The following is a 16,752-nucleotide window of genomic DNA, read 5'->3' as shown; positions in this document are numbered from 1 at the left end:
TTCCAAGTAGTAACAGACAGAACAAAGTAAGTCACAAAGCAAAATAAAATAAAACGCGCAAATCTATGTCTAATCAAACTGAATACAGATAATCTCACCCTCAGAGATGCTTCAGTAAGTTTTTTCCTCAGACTGGACACCTTCCAGGCCTGGGCACAATTCTTTCCCCTGGTATAGCTCTTGTTCCAGCTCAGGTAGTAGCTAGGGGATTCTTCATGATGGCTCCTCTCTCCCTTTATTCTGTTCCACCCCTTTATATATCTTTTGCATAAGGGGGGAATCCTTTGGCCTTCTCTGGGTTCCCACCCCCTACTTCTCAATGGAAAGACACCAGGTTAAAGATGGATTCCTGTTCAGGTGACATGATCACATGTCACTGCAAGACTTCATTGCTCACTTGCCAGCACACACGTATACAGGAAGACTTACAGGTAAACACAGCCATCTGCAGACAATTGTCCTGGTTAATGGGAGTCATCAAGATTCCAAACCACCATTAATGGCGGAGGGTACCCCGAAACCGTGGGACCTGCGGACCTCCCGCAGGCATGCCTCCGAAGGCTGCCTGACTGCCGTGCTTGGGGCGGCAAAAAAGCTAGATCCACCCCTGCCCTTATTACAGAGCATCATACCTAGAGCTGGTAGGTAATCTTGTTGCAAATAAAGAGCTTGTCAAAATATCCCACATTTTGTTTAAATGAAAGTAGTATGAAGTTGTGCTAATCTCACTGCCCCTCCCCCCCGATTGTTCAGACAACTGTAGAATTGACTAGAATTTCAAATTTTAAACAAGCAATTTGATGACATATTGATGCAAGTGAAAAGGGAATGACAATTTGTGAAATATTTTCCCATTTGTCCAAACAGAATTGAGACTTTTGGCATTTTTTGTACTGAACAATTTGTGAATAAGTTTATTATTCACCAAGTTCAAATTATCACCTAATGAATGGGTATCAGAAAGAACACACCTCTTCTCAAATATCAATGGACTAGTGGACGACTCCAACCAAAGACATGCCATAAAATACCACCCCATATATAGTAAGAGTTATGGTTACAGTGCCACTCTAGGTATATACTCAGTGTCTGGGGATAGCACACTAGGCCTCAGCTGTGTGATTGAAGGAAAGCTGCAGCTAACTGGTGCTCTGGGCTGGGCCTTCTACATTGTCGGATGTCCATCCTGGCTGTAACGGAACCTCCACCGAGGCATGAGTCCTTGGAGAAGGGGAGACAGAAATGGGGACAACTACTGGACAAAGAGGGAGTGACTCCCTACCCACACTACAGAGGGGGACAGAATGGGGGAAGCCAGACAAGGAATGAAGGAAGGAATAGGAGGAGGAAACCTGGCCAAGGCAGGAAGGGGTAGGCAAGTTTTTCCCATTATCAATATGCAACATTGGAAGTTTCAGGGTGACACATTTGAATCCAAGTATTCTGGACAGTTGCTGTCAGTTATGTAAATATACAGCCTAGTTATCAAATAGGCCAATTTGTGTATTGAGTTATTTGCATAAAACCTCCAGATTTCTACACTTTTCCCTTCAGGAGTATGATTCACATTGGACAGACTGGACACCTACCTTCAAAAATAGTACATTTATGTGACCATGGTCACTGGAGGGGCCCCACTGAGAATGCTCAATCAGGGCAAACTGCAAATAATGGGGCACACAATTCCCAAAACTGGTGGTTTATCCTTATAATTAGATTTACCAAGCCAGTAACAAAACAGCTTCTGTAATACCTTATGGTTACCAAGACACCCAAAATACACTTCCCCTTAAGCAATCCAGCCTTGGGCTCCCACCCAGACAGCCAAGTCAAATATATTGAGGATTACTTAAAATCTTACTCACCATATTTAAAGTTCTACCAGTCCCAAGAGATCAGACATGTTACCCACCAGATCAATCAATATTTTAGATTTTACCCTAATACACACTTATGCCCAATTCTTATTAACTAATCTAAGCTTTATTTTAAGAGAAAACAGTTACTGTGGTTAAAAGATCATACATACAGATATGAATAAAGTTTAGACCAGTTTCATAGTAGAGATGGTGAGGATGCTGATTTATAAAAGTCCTTCTGGAAACAATTTAAAAAAAGTTATAGTCCAATAGGCAGTCCATATGTAGAGTTTAAGTTCTTCCATGGGAAATTCCAGCATAGGCCTGGAGACCTCAGTTTTGTGGCTTGAACTTCCCCTGACAAAGTTTAAGCCACTGGATAAACAGGATCAGGCCTGAAGCTTCCTTTATAGTTCTCTAGCAAGCTGATAAAGCTTGTGTCAGCAAACAATCACAGCAGGTATTCCTTGGATGAAGAATAGGTAAGATATATTGTTGCTTTAAAGTAAATCTCGGTTTCCTAGGCACACACACCAGCAACTAGCTGCATTCATTAATATAAGGTAATTAACCATTCAAGCAGTTCATAGACAGTTTACTACAAACTCCAAAGAGAAATATGATATGATATTACACCCCAAGTTTCATCTAAACATTAATATTCCTTTTTTATCTCTGGATTTTCCTCATTTACTGTAACTGAGTGACTTGTCTGTCTAATAGCATATTGCCTTTTGTTTTCTGTGGAATGTTCTGTATGTGAAGGTATATAGATAGCATGTGCAGCTCTAGTTGTCTGGTACCCCATCTTATGGGATGTTTTGGCTTCCCTGAGTTAGAAAACTGATGGACAATGTGCATATTAATGTATTGTCCCTGACCATCAGGAGAATTACGTTCTCCCATCAGACAAATATATGTTTCATGTGTGCTTTTATTTTAAAATTATAAAACATTTAATATTTACTAAAATTGAACTCATTCAGCTTCAGTGAACATCTATTTGCAGAGAAACATTTATGGGTGCTATCAGTGATCTACACATGCAAAATGCATCCACTTACCAGTTCTGTTCATGTAATTATGGGAATTTATTTATACAAATAGGCATGTCATAAAATTTGGGAGTGCAGGTTTGGAGGCCCCTTTGAAAAGGTGTCTGTGTACACACATGTATGCACTGCATTGCATATCCTGCTTTATGATTTAAATTCACGGTTTTCTTTTCAGGTTCAGATGAAATTTCTGAAATGCAAATTAACTGCTGCCACTGGTGACTGCAGGGGAGTGCAATGGTAAGCAATACACTTTCCAGTGTGTCTGACCTACATCTGCTTGGGCAAAGTGAAGTGTTGGGACACAATGCTGGATACACAGCCTTGTCTATACTACCACTTTTATCACCAGCACGTAGTGGTGATGCAATGTGCGAGTGTACATGCAGCCTCTTGCTGTCCTGAGCTACCTGCTAGTTTCCTCTTTGAGTAAGCTGGGTGGTGGGACTCAAAGACCAAGTGAAGTGGCTCAGAGTGGGAAAGCTGGCCAGAGAAGAACTGTTTTTTGTTTGTTTTTTTTTGTCACAAGGAAGGTTGTTTATATAAATTGCCCGATTTGCATTTCAAAACGTTTGCTTACTCCTAGTGTATTTCTGGACCCATAGATGGATTAGTTTAGTAGTTTCATATCATAGGCCCAAAAAAGGCATTGAGCTATATCCATTATGAAATAACCAGCCAGCACATCCAGTTCAACATCTAGCTGATCCTTAGTCTGTTTGACATCTGGCACAGTGTCTAATGGCACTGATAAGCAACACATTGTTCCTGCTGTCCGTGTGATTTCATAGTGTTCATTGGCCTTTACTCACCTACCAGTCTGAAGTCAATGGAACACAGAAGCAATAATTAGCTGTGATTTCACGTGTGTGTCAGTGTGGGGTACTGTTGAAAGGTAAAATAAAACGTTGGCTTTAAGAGACAGTGAGTAAATTAGGTATACTTGCTTATTTCAGCAAGAAATTAAGGTTATTTTCTTCATTAACAAAAATGCAGTAATCAAAATTTCTTTTCCGATTACTGACAATAACGGGAAACATTTTTGATCATTCTAAACATCTCCCTCAAGACATGCCAAAATACAGAGTTGAACTGTTTCTAGCCGAACATGGCTTAAAGTCACAATACCATCTAGAAAAATAAATTGGCAGCTGGCATAGCAACGATAAGCAAATTTAAATTAAGAAGGGTTATTACTAATATGATTAGTACCAGCTGCTAAGGGATTCAGGCAGGTTTTTTCAAAAGGTGAATCATGGAGGACAAGGAAAAATAGAAAATTTGCATGTTGCTCCCGATTCTTTCTAGGATCTGGATGATAGATCCTCCAGATATTTTTCTATAGAAAGGATGACAATGACAAGTGTTAATACTTTTTCAAAGGGTAACTTCACAAAAAAATTATGTTATTTTCCATAGGTCAAAATGGCTACACAACTCCTAAGGAAGTGAAGAATCAGGCCCTCTATTTACTTTGGTAGAATGAAGTGTTTAGCTTCTTAATATGGATAAAGGAATATAAGAATTAAGACAGATGTGCAGTCTGCTGAAGGCATTGGTAATGAGATAGCTAGTAATGGGGCTGAAATACACAAAAACATCACCTAGAGTCAGTACCAGGTTTACCATGGTGCCACTGGTGCCAGGCCCAGAGTCAGAAGGGGTCCCAGCCAGCCCGATCCCCCGGCTGGCTGAGCCAGCCAGGACACCTGCCCCTGCCCTGCCCCGCCCCGCAACAAGCAGGGCCGGCTCTAGCATTTATGCCGCCCAAAGCAAAAACAATTTTGCCCCCCCCCCCCCCGCCCCGCCTCAACTCCGCCCCTTCCCCAAATCCCCAGCCCTGCCTCCTCTCCCCAGGCTCTCAAGCCTAAGAGGGAGGGGGAGAAGCGGCGCCCGCGCCGCGGCCACTCGGAGTCTCCCCCTCCCTCCCAGGTTTGAGAGCCTGGGAGGGAGGGGGAGACTCCGAGTGGCCGCGGCGCGGGCGCCGCTTCTCCCCCTCCCTCTCAGGCTCTCAAGCCTGGGAGGAAGGGGGAGCAGCGGCGCGCGAAACAGCTGTTTTGCGCGCCGCGGCCGCTCGGGATCTCCCCCTCCCTCCCAGGTTTGAGAGCCTGGGAGGGAGGGGGAGACCCCAAGCGGCCGCGGCGCGCGAAACAGCTGTTTCGCGCGCCAGCAGCAGCGGAGGTGAGCTAGGGCGGCCGGGGCACATTTTTAGGGGCGGCATTCTGGCGCCGGCCATGCCGCCCCTAAAAATGTGCCGCCCCAAGCACCAGCTTGTTTTGCTGGTGCCTAGAGCCGGCCCTGGCAACAAGAACGAATGAACCTGTGACCAGGAAGGAAATTGTTTCTACTCCCCTCCCCTCCCACACCTGAATTCCTGTATGAAGTGTACACAAGCAGCTGGGAACTGGTGTCAGGCATCTCATACAGGAAGTCTACATGCCAGAATCACTATGTAAACAAAAGCCATCGGGCTGTAGCCTTTCTTGCCTGCCAAGGAGCATGGGTTGATGATGGGGGTATAATAGGGTGAGCAGATGTCCCGATTTTATAGGGACAGAGCCCGATATAGGCTCCTATTACCCTCCCCCCCCTCATCCCGATTTTTCACATTTGCTGTCTGGACACCCTAGGGTATAAACGTTTTCAAAATGGATCCAATTCTGCTCCCACCTGCTCCAGATTAGTGATCAAACCCTCCTTAGGGAGTAGTTGGCTGTTTGGGGGCATTTATATCCCTGGCGTTTGAAATATTATTATAATGCTGTAGTTCTTAGAAAATTAGGCAGGAATGTATGAAATAGAAGACAAATCTGGAAAGCTTTGCACTTTGAAAAGTTAGTGTACAGACCTACAATTTCTTCTGCATTTTATGCATGCGGGAGCTATTGCAGGGACATTATTTGTATACATTATTGCTGTTAACTGCATGAGTGCTTTATGATTTTCCACACCTACAATGCAGTTTGCAACCTGAACTAGAAAGGACTAAAATTGTGCAATTGCAATCTTATTTTCCTAATGCACAAGGGAAGTCAGTATGGAAGAGAATGCATATTCAAGCCTTTGGATGCTGTAATTTAAGTTAGAGGATCAAGGTGTGGAAGAAGAGAGATGGCATTTAGAAGACTTCTAGCACCTCCATAGAATACTCCAGAACAGCAGCACTACAGGGAGCTCCCGGGAGCTATTAGCATAAATTAGATGCTACCAAACTGAAAGCAGAGTGGTAGTCTCTAATGGAGCTCATATTCTCTCCAATTACAACTAAACCATCTCCACCAGAAACAACTTACCTCCAGGGAGCATAAAACTCTCCTAAAGAGAGAAAATTGCCTGTCTTGGAATATACCAGGTTGCGCCCAGCAACAGATATTTTTCAAAAGAGTGTCTCCGAGTAGGAGAATGCTAGGCCTATATTTCTTCATCCTCCCTTGAAATACAAAAACTGAATGCTCTCCTGCAGTCTAAGTAGTTATCAGAAACAAGTCATAAGTATTTCTGAACAAGTATTCCTTTTACAAGTCTATTTGCCTAGTATCTCCTTCCTCGGCATGGGAAAACATTTTCCTCCAGTGAGAAAAATATTTCCCAATCCCTGTCTGTCTTCTCTCCAGGAATGTTCACTCCAGGTAATTATCAATTGAATTGGGGGGTAGTTTGGGAGGATCCCATGGAGAAGATATTTGCAGCACATTAGTGCTTTCTGCAGTGCCAGGCTGAATTTCTAGGCCTAGTGTCAGAAAGAAATATGGCCACTTATTTATCACTCCGAATAAGCTGACATCAGAATCAGCGGATTTTAATATTTTGAAATGTTAGAAAAAGATAGTAACTAAGGCTCAGCTCCTGCAAAAAGAACTGGGCAGGCAAACCCTACAGTGCCCATACAGAACTAAGTGAAGTCAGGTGCGAAGTTCTGCTTGCCTGGTTCCTTTTGCAGGTTTGGGGACAAAAAACATTAAAATGCAACCAAGAATATGCTAGGAAATAGCTCATCTACATTCTATCCCTTTAAGATTTGTCATTGATAAGTGGAAGGAGAAATGCAAATTGTTCACTTACCTTTTCCAAGTAGCTTTACTGTTTAAAGGGTCCAGTTCCTTCCTGTCCCATCTACATTCAAATTTAGATGTTAAACCAGCCCTGAAAGTACTATGGAAACTGGCACTGCTTTTCAGATATGGGGGCAAGTTCTGCTCTAAGTTAAGGCGTTGTGCACACATCGATTCCAAATCCCCACCTCCCCAAAGGTGAGTTGGCTTTATTTTATCCATCAGAATTAAAGATCCAATTGAAGACAAACAGCAGAGTTCTGAAAGACACTAAAGAAACAAAGGAGCTCCTGCCTTCCCCAAGGAGAAGCTGGTTTTTCTGCAGCAGCAAAGCTGAGAGCTCCAGCCTAGGAGATACTGAAATAAACTGCTATTTGCAGTGAGTCATGGAGTCACTTGTCTTTTATTTAAATAGGTGCAATGCAATTGACACCCTGTGGGCCAAATCCTGGTCCCATTAAAGTCAGTGGGAGCTCTGGTCATTGGCTTCAGTGGGACCAGGATCTGGCTCACAGGGTGCAAATACTATTTGTAAGTGAGGGCAACTTGGCAGTCACAGATGGACTCATCACTCAAACCAAGCCAGGAGAGGGGGACATGGGAAGAGAAGATGCCCGGGAAGTGAAGTGCGCCCCCACCCTTTGCCCCCGTTTTAAGAGTCAGGAGTCCTACTGAAGGTAGCAGTGAAATGTAGGCAAACAAGTCGGGTAGGCAGACAGGGAGGGAGCGGGAGGGAGGGAGACAGTTGGAAAAGCAAGAGGGGAATCTGTATTTGCTGCCTCACTCTTGATCCAGATACAGGCAGAGGTGAAAGTAAGCCGGTATGGTCCGGTAGGGCATACCGGCAAGAGCCAGTACGCCGTGCCAGACTGGACCGGCTTCTGCAGTGGTGATTTAAAGGGCCCAGGGCTCCAGCCCTTTAAAGTGCCGCTGGAGCTCCGGCAGCAGGCTGGGGGGGGGGGGGGGGGGATTTAAATGGCCCTGTGCTCCTGCCCCGGCCCTTTAAATCCCACGCCTCTTCCAGTTGAGGCCACGCCCGGCTCAGGACTCAGGCCTACTGGTAAATCCTTTAAGTTACTTTCACCCCAAGGTACAGGTGAGCAGAGGAGAGAGAAGTTAGGAAAGCCACATTCATGCTTAGCCATGTTGGAAGGGTGCCAAGATTGTCGTCTGACGTAGTGCTCATGCTGATCAAAGGGTTTTAAATCAACCTCACTTCGCTGCTACTGTCAGCTCCACAGGGCAGAGTTACTTTTCGAAGGATTATTTCTTGCTTTATTTTAACGACGCTAACAGCCTAGCTAGCCATACACTTAGCTAGAAACTGAATGCGTTGTTGTCTGTGGATTTACTTCCCTTTCTAGGAAGTCAGACAGAGATGAAGACCCCTTCGATCCTCTGGTCCGTCACCTTGTCAATGCAGGGCTGTTCCTTACTGTGTATTTGCAGCGCTTCCTATAGGTTAGGGGTTTGTAGGCTGTATTACTTTGACCTTTGTAGGAAGTGGGCATCTTGTGGATCATGGGGGTGCGGGTCGCACCTCCGCAGGGAGCTAACAATTGAAGGTAAAGGTTGTGTATTCCTCTGATTTTTTTCCGCAGGAGACAGACAACAACGCAACCAGTCCAACTACTGGATGTACCAGACATTCCAGTACCTAATAAAAATAACGCCACGTAAAGGGGAGTGGGAGGGTAGAAATTTCCGATTTTTATTTCACCTTGCCTTCAGTGCTAAGTATTTCCACACTTCAGGGTGGGAGGGGAAAACAATCAAGCTGGTGACTAAACCTCTGCCCCGCCCTGGCTGAACAGAGCTCAGGTAACTACACGAAAGGAAGACAAGGGTGTGGAACCGCTGCTCTTAATGCACCTGCTACCAGGATTAATTCACTCACGCAGATCGAATTGTCCGTTACCAGCCGGGAGGCAGATGTTGTAACCCCAAATCCTGCTGATTAAGAGGAACTTGATTTAGGAAGTGGATTTATCACTGGGAAGAAACTTTTGCCCCCGCTCCCAAGATGTTTCGGGAGAGAAAGTGTCTGTGTCAGATTCAGCGCCTGTTGTTCATGGGATTTCTGATGCTGTTTGCCACGGTGGTGCTGAAATACTCCTCCTGGGAATGCAACTTCAGTGATCTTGGGAAAGAGACGGTGCATCTGAAGAGCGAGAGTTGCAAGGATCATCTCTACCAGTCTCTGAAGTTGTCTCCCAGCGGCCAGATCAACTGCTCTCGGATCATCAGAGGGGATGTGGAAGCAGTAGAGGAGGCTCTTTTGAGCAGGCTAGAGACGAAAACCAAATCGGAGCCTTTAGCCCCAAAAGATTACGTGAACTTGACTAAGGACTGCACTCACTTTAAAGCGCGCAGGAGGTTTGTTGAGTTCCCACTGAGCAAAGAGGAGGAAGATTTTCCTATTGCATATTCCATGGTAGTGCATGAGAAGATTGAGATGTTCGAAAGATTGTTAAGGTCCATCTACACGCCCCAGAATATATACTGTGTCCACGTAGATCTGAAATCCCCAGACGAATTCAAGGAGGCAGTCCGAGGGATCGCCTCCTGCTTCGAAAATGTCTTTGTGGCCACTAAACTGGAGAGAGTAGTGTACGCATCCTGGTCCCGGGTCCAAGCGGACCTGAACTGCATGGAGGAGCTACTCAAGAGCAACGTGCCCTGGAGGTATCTCTTAAACACTTGCGGCACCGATTTCCCCATCAAAACCAACGCCGAGATTGTCCGAACCCTGAAGTTTCTAAATGGGAGAAACAATATGGAATCTGAGAAACCCTCGTCGATCAAGGCGGCTCGCTGGAAGTACCACCACCACGTGGAGAACTCGGTGATCCGAACCTCCACGGAGAAGAGCCTCCCGCCCCATGGCTCACCCATGTTCACGGGCAATGCCTATGTTGTGGTCACAAGGGACTTTGTTCAAGCCCTCTTTGAAAACCCGACGGCGCAGCAGCTGCTGGAGTGGTCAAAAGATACTTACAGCCCAGATGAATATATCTGGGCCACCCTCCACCGGATGCCAGGCATGCCAGGATCGGTGCCTTATAACGATAAGTATGAGGTCTCTGATGTCAATGCTGTTGCTAGATTGGTGAAGTGGTCCTACCTGGAGGGCGATGTCAGCAAAGGGGCACCCTACCCTCCGTGTACGGGTGCCCACCAACGGGCCGTCTGTGTGTATGGTGTAGGTGATCTTCACTGGATGCTCCAAAACCATCATCTGCTAGCCAACAAGTTTGACCCAAATGTAGATGAAAACGCAATCCAGTGTCTGGAGGAATATCTACGTTACAAGTCAGTGTACGGGAAAGATCTCTGAGAGCACGTCCGGCCCGGCAAGGGGAAAACACAAATCTAGAGAGCGACTTGTAAAGAACTTCACAAAAAATGCTATGCAACATTTACACAGCACTTGGTTTTAACTCGGACTCTAAGCAAGCGGGGGATTGTGCTCTGCATAGAGTACTTGTCACTGAATTGACCGACTTGAGACTATCGACAGTGTTTTTCCTATGGTAAAAATATCTTAATATATGCTGTCTGAATTACAGTGAAAGCTCTCCATAAGATTCTATACAGCCTCCTGTTTTAAGTACTGAGTCAGATTCTGCTCCACCCTGAAAAAGAAAACCTCCAGTAAGTGATCGCCCTGTCCTTGGCGTGATTGCTCAGGATGGATTTCTAATAAAAGCCTTTTCATTTGAAGGAAACAAAGGAATTTGCTAATCACTTGGAATGTCTGTTTAATTTGCTTCCTCCATTCTACCGTTGAGGTTGCATTCTAAAGTAATGGTGCTTTTGTAGTTTATGCTATAAAATAAGGAGACTTCTACTGTAGAGGGGGAAGTGAAGATTCTCTTCTGTGGAAACTGTATTATTCTCACTATGTGGCTTGAGAGAGTAATATTCAGGACCTGCTTATTCTCAAATCCGGTCTGCAGGTAGTTAGTACTCAGTACCAGGACATGCTATCTAGAGTAAGGATTTTCCACAGAAAATGTTAACTGTAGAAATCTATGGATTTAAATGATGCTGTTTGGACCCATAAATGTATATAACGGGAACTGCAGTTCAGGAGTATTCAGATGTGGAGTGCTGGTACAGTCCTCTGTTTCTGTGATAAAGTGATTGATCTGGAAGTTGTACATAAGCGTCACATTTCATCCCCACCGATCTTGGGGAAAGAGCCCAACACTTTTTTTTTTGGGGGGGGGGGGGAGGATTGCAGCAAAAAAAATTGCAGCATAACTTTTTTCTGCTTTGTGGTGAAAGTTTGGAAGAACTACTTTATCTGTAGACATGATTTCCTGGTACATTAGCACACAACAGCAGCCTTAAAGATAAAATCTCTTAAGGAATATTATAAACCTTAATGTTGTTTGAACATAGCATTTGTGCTTTGGTTAAAAAGCAGGCAGTTGGCTTACTATGAATCAACATTTCTTTTGTTCCTGCTTCCCTTTACTTTCTGCTGTTTCCCTCCCTTTTCATTCTATGTTTTACTAATCTTTCACATACACACTTCAAAGATAGAGGTGAATTGGTTTCCTTGTATTTCTTTTTGTATGGTTAACCACAAATGTCAACCCTGTGTGATAATGTAAATTAGTTTTCTAGCTTCTCTTTCCCTCGTTCTGTCTTGTCAGTTGCTTATATTTAAAAATAAGGGATAGGCAAATGAATCTTGAAAACATTGCCAAAGTTTTTTCCTTTGTAGAGTAGAAAGAAAACCAGAGTGGAAGATTAAAGGTTCAGATCAGTTTATACAAGAGCACAAACGACTTTATATAGTTCACTTTCTTTGCCCCATGCTGAGCCTACGTGCCAGAGGTGGCTTTCCAGACACCATCCTTTCTACTACCTAACTCAATTGACCCCGACTGTGTCTTTTACTACCTCAACCAGTTTGGCTTTGTTTGTTTTAAACATGCCACTAACAAAAAGCTAACCAGAAGCTATGGGCTAGTCTACACTGCCGCGCTAGTTCGGCGGCTGGGGATCGAAGTTCCTAGTTCGATTTATCGCGTCTGGTCTGGACGCGATAAATCGAACCAGGAAGTGCTCGCCGTCGACTGCGGTACTCCAGCTCGGCGAGAGGAGTACCGCGGAGTCGACGGGGAGCCTGCCTGCCGCGTGTGGACCGCATCTGAACCGCGGTAAGTTCGAAGTAAGGTATGTCGAATTCAGCTATGTTATTCACGTAGCTGAATTTGCGTACCTTACTTCGACTTGGGGGGCAAGTGTAGACCAAGCCTATGTTTTGTATATTTAATTTTCTTCCTTAGAGTTAAAAAAAATAATGAAAATATAAAAACCCAGCTCCTTGGCTATTTTGTAGCCTTTATGGCTTAATTGTTGAGAATACATAGGACTGGGAGACTGGAGATCCAGGTTATGCTGACCTGCTGTGTGACCAAAGCCATTTAACTTCTGTGCCTCAGTTTTATCATCTGCAAAACTAGGACAATAACCCTTAACTCCAGTGGTATTATGAGGCTAAATTCAGTGAGATTCTTGGATAAAAGGTGCTATAAGTGAAAGTTATGGTCACAAAGAGAACCCCAAGTCCCACTTAGAATTAAGACAGCCAAGATTTCCATGAAAAGCAGGGAGTTTGCCCCCCAATCTTAGTCAAATAACCAACCATTACTCAACTCATCCCTTCGATCTCTACAACTTCTCTTGTAATGGATGGGGGCTTGGGGGGGGGACACACATGTGTTTTTATATTGAACCCACCCCGAGAGCTTTGCTAGCTAATCCAGCTGGCTTCCATGGGCCCAGCTGCTTTTCCCTGTGTGGCACCTTGAACTTTAGCTCATTCTTCTCTGTACTATTATCCTATACGTATATATTTCACTAGTGCAGCACTACAATACTGTGACTGCCGGCTGACAGCCACTATTACCCTACTGATGTCTGAGGCAACTCCATGACAGCAGGCTGGAGGGATATAAATGAGGGTGACTGAAATAATGATTTCAACCACTTGATTGTCTTTTTAAATAATTGATTTAAATCAGGTTGCGATTATGGAAAACTAAATCGAAAATGTAGGCAATTGCAACTTCAGATTAAACCGTATCATGAACTCCATTATAAAATGCTGTTTTTTAAAATGCCACAACTGGTAGGGAATCTGAATGTTACAAAATTGCTATAAGCAACACAAAACATTAAGGCCCTGATCCCACAAACACCTAATCAAGTAGGTGACTTTACTCAGTAGGGTGACCAGACAGCAAGTGTGAAAAATCAGGACAGGGGGTGGAGGGTAATAGGCGCCTACACAAGACAAAGCCCCAAATATCAGGACTGTCCCTATAAAATCAGGACATCTGGTCACCCTATTACTCTCACAACTAAACCCATTCACTTCAATGGGACTACTCATGTGCTTCAAGTTAGGCCTGGGCATAAAGGTTTGCTCCATCAGTGGCTAAAACTGTATTTCTATTAAAAACTTTAGTGGCATAAAATTTGTCACTTACATACAAAATTGCCTCAGTATCAACAATGAAAATTTGTGGATATTTTCAGTGGGTTAGCAAATGTATTGTGAATTTTTCATATTCACAGGGCAAATTTTCAAAATAAGAATCCTAAAGTTAAGTGTCTAAATCTGGTTTTAAAAGCCTAAGAGTGAGATTTTTAAAAAACATCTCGAATGATTATGGGGCACATGCCCTATTGACTTCAGAGTGCAAACTGCCAGACATGCATAGCCTGGTTAAAGCATTTCAGGTTTCTTAACTTGTGAAGGTTCACTGTATCTGAGGGTGGTAAAGGTTGCAAATATAGCAGGGACTTTATTGCCTTATCAATTTCGTAAGTGAGCTTGTGGTGTTCTCACAGAAGGATGCTAATGAGACCCTGGACTCTCTTTTTCAAGACATATGACCATTTTAAACTTGATTTATTTATTTTGGAGAAAAATCTCTACATAAAATCTACTAACAATTAGGAAGCTAGAGAAACACAAGACAAATAGCTGAACTGGATAAGACTGTAAAACAGGCCTGCACAACTCGTAAAGCGGCGAGGGCCATATTACTCCAAAGAAAACAGCTGAGGGCCGAAACCCCCGGCCCCGCGGAACCCCCCCCCCCCCCAGCACCACCCAGCCCCGCGGAAACAAACCCTCCTTCCCCAGCACCGCCCCGCCGAAACAGCTAAGGTTTGGGGGGGGAGGGTGTGTGATACTTTATTAAGAATTTTTCAATTAAATCAAACAATTTTTTAAATTAAAATAATTTTTTTTATTAATCATGGAAAAATTAAAAACATCTGTTCCGTTGAAAGCAAACATTTGTACTTTTCATAATTACCTTGCAAATTTAATGAGAAATATTACATCTCTTTTCGGCAACAAGCTTGTTGCATTCGGGGGTCATATTTGAAGTGGATATTTTCATAATGTCTTCCAAATGGTCGTCAGTCAGAGAAGAACGTTGCTTGTTTTTATTCATGTTCATGATGGAAAATGTTTGTTCACATATGTAAGTGCGTCCAAAAATGCTGAACGTTTTCAGTGCAACTTCATTGTCCAGACTTTTGTAGAAGTCCCGCAAGCTGCTTTCTCTGTGCTTATTTCGGTAAACTGCTGAACACTGAAGTTCAATAACCTCCAACTGCAAATCTAGTGGCACTTCCTGTGGATCCACAGAAAAGGGATCTTCAATCAGCTTCAACTGGACGTCTTCTTCTTTAGACAAAGTAAGTCTTCTGTCAAATTCTTCAATCAAAAGAATGATGTGCTTTGCGTATTTTTCTCCTAACTCGGCGTGTTTGTGCTGAGGGATACGCTGTGCACAAATGGGAAAGTGACACATTTCACCTTTTGACAGCTGACTTCTGAAAAGTTTCAATTTCATTTTGAAAGCTTTCACTGCTGCACACATTTGAAATATAAGTTGATTTTTTCCCTGAAGTTGAATGTTGAGATCATTCAGGTGTGCTGTAATATCACAAAAGAAAAAGAGATCTTGATTCCAGGACTCATTTTCAAGCTCTGGGAATTTTATTGGCCCATTTTCTAGGAATTTTGCTATCTCCTCTTTCAAAGCAACGAAACGCTGGAGCACTCTTCCTCGACTCAACCACCTCACTTCTGTATGGTAGATTAAGTCATTGCACTCGGTGTCTACCCCTTCAAGAAAGGCTCAAAATGTCCTATGTTTTAGTCCTCTAGAACGGATGTAGTTTACAATGGAAACTACCACTGACATTACATGCTCAAATTTTAAGACTTTGCTACACAAAACCTGCTGATGTATAATGCAGTGATGTTTGGTTATTTCTCTCCCGATATATTCTTCAAGAAGAGTAACTGCTCCAACATTTTTTTGGCACATAGCTGGAGCACCATCAGTACAAATGGCCACCAAGTTTGTGAAATCTAATCCCGACTTATCATTCGTGCACTTTATCACTTCACTGGAGATTTCTTTTCCGGTTGTGCGACCCGTCATGGAGCACATGCCAGCAAGTTCTTCAGTAATTTCAAAGTTTTTATCAATACCTCTAATAAAAATAAGAAGTTGGGCGGTGTCTTTTAAATCGGTGCTTTCATCCATAGCTAGGGAGTAAAAGCAGAATTCACTGACTCTCTGCTTTAACTGATCACTTAAATTGGTAGAAATGTCAGCTATTCTTCTCCGTACAGTCATGCATGATAGACTGACATTCTCAAATATTCCCCTCTTTTCTGGACATAACTCAGATACAGCAATCAACATACACTTTTTTAATAACTCGCCTTCTGTGAAGCATTTCCCAGCAGCAGCAATTTCCTTAGAAATTTTAAAGCTTACTTTAGTAACTGTATCGTTCTCAGTGCTCACTTTCTTGAAAATTTGCTGTTCTCTACTAAGGTTTTTCGCTAAACTGGCTGCTTTAATTATTTTTTCATTTGGGCTCAATTTGGCAAGATTGGGATGCTTAGTTTCAAAGTGCCGTCGAAGGTTGTATTCTTTCGGAACGGCTAACGTTTCGCGACACACGAGGCACAGTATTTTGTCTTTGGAAATAGTACATAAGTATTTATTCGTCCATTCAGTGTTGAAAACTCTGTGCTCTGATTCTATTTTTCTCTTTTTCTTTTCACTCATGGTATCCATTATGAAGCTCAAGATTTTGTTGAATAAATTCACACACAAGGGAAACACTCACAGTCACACACAAAGAGAAGAGATATCTCACGGCACTTGGCACACTAGCAAGGCACTGACGGTGTGTGGAAGCCTGTTGGTCCAGGGGTCACTATATTACTGCACACAGCAGTCAATCAATGCAGTTGTAGATAAATCTCTGCATTATGCATTTTTGTATAACTTTTATATGACTTTGTATTGAACCTTGGTACTATGTTATAGCGGGCTCCTAAGATAGTATAATTAAGGTAAAAGAAAAATTTCTTCTGTGCAAATTTTTGAAGCAGAGTTCAAATTTGTGTGCCATGAGGCAAATGCGCCCAAGTGAGTAAAATGCTTATACATTTAAAAAGTTTTAATTTGCAATTTGTGTCAATTTATATGGGTTTTCAGATAGACATCATAAGTAAAAAAAGAAAAACAAAAGTTTGTGTTTTAAATTGAAAATTTTCCTAAAAAAATCAATAAATGATTATCAGCCAAGAATAAGATATGTAATTACAAATGCATTTTAATTTCCTTATTGGTCAAAATGTCAAAGACGGCTTAACTAACCTTACTGTTTTTCCCTGCGATCTTTTTCATTTGCCCATTCAATATAAACTCTGTCCAGATC

General features: G+C 43.1%; 1 protein-coding gene across 1 annotated transcript; it reads left to right on the top strand.

Moving 5' to 3' along the window:
* The first annotated feature begins 8,989 nt into the window (after nt 1-8,989).
* Nucleotides 8,990-10,303, top strand: GCNT3 (glucosaminyl (N-acetyl) transferase 3, mucin type). The gene has a single exon (XM_065412509.1). The coding sequence runs from the start codon at nt 8,990-8,992 to the stop codon at nt 10,301-10,303; it is 1,314 nt and encodes a 437-aa protein (XP_065268581.1).
* The last annotated feature ends 6,449 nt before the right edge of the window (nt 10,304-16,752 follow it).

This window comes from Emys orbicularis, chromosome 10 (assembly GCF_028017835.1).
Source record: "Emys orbicularis isolate rEmyOrb1 chromosome 10, rEmyOrb1.hap1, whole genome shotgun sequence".
In the NCBI taxonomy this organism is placed as follows: Eukaryota; Metazoa; Chordata; order Testudines; family Emydidae; genus Emys; species Emys orbicularis.
This window is presented reverse-complemented; position numbering and strand designations above follow the sequence as displayed.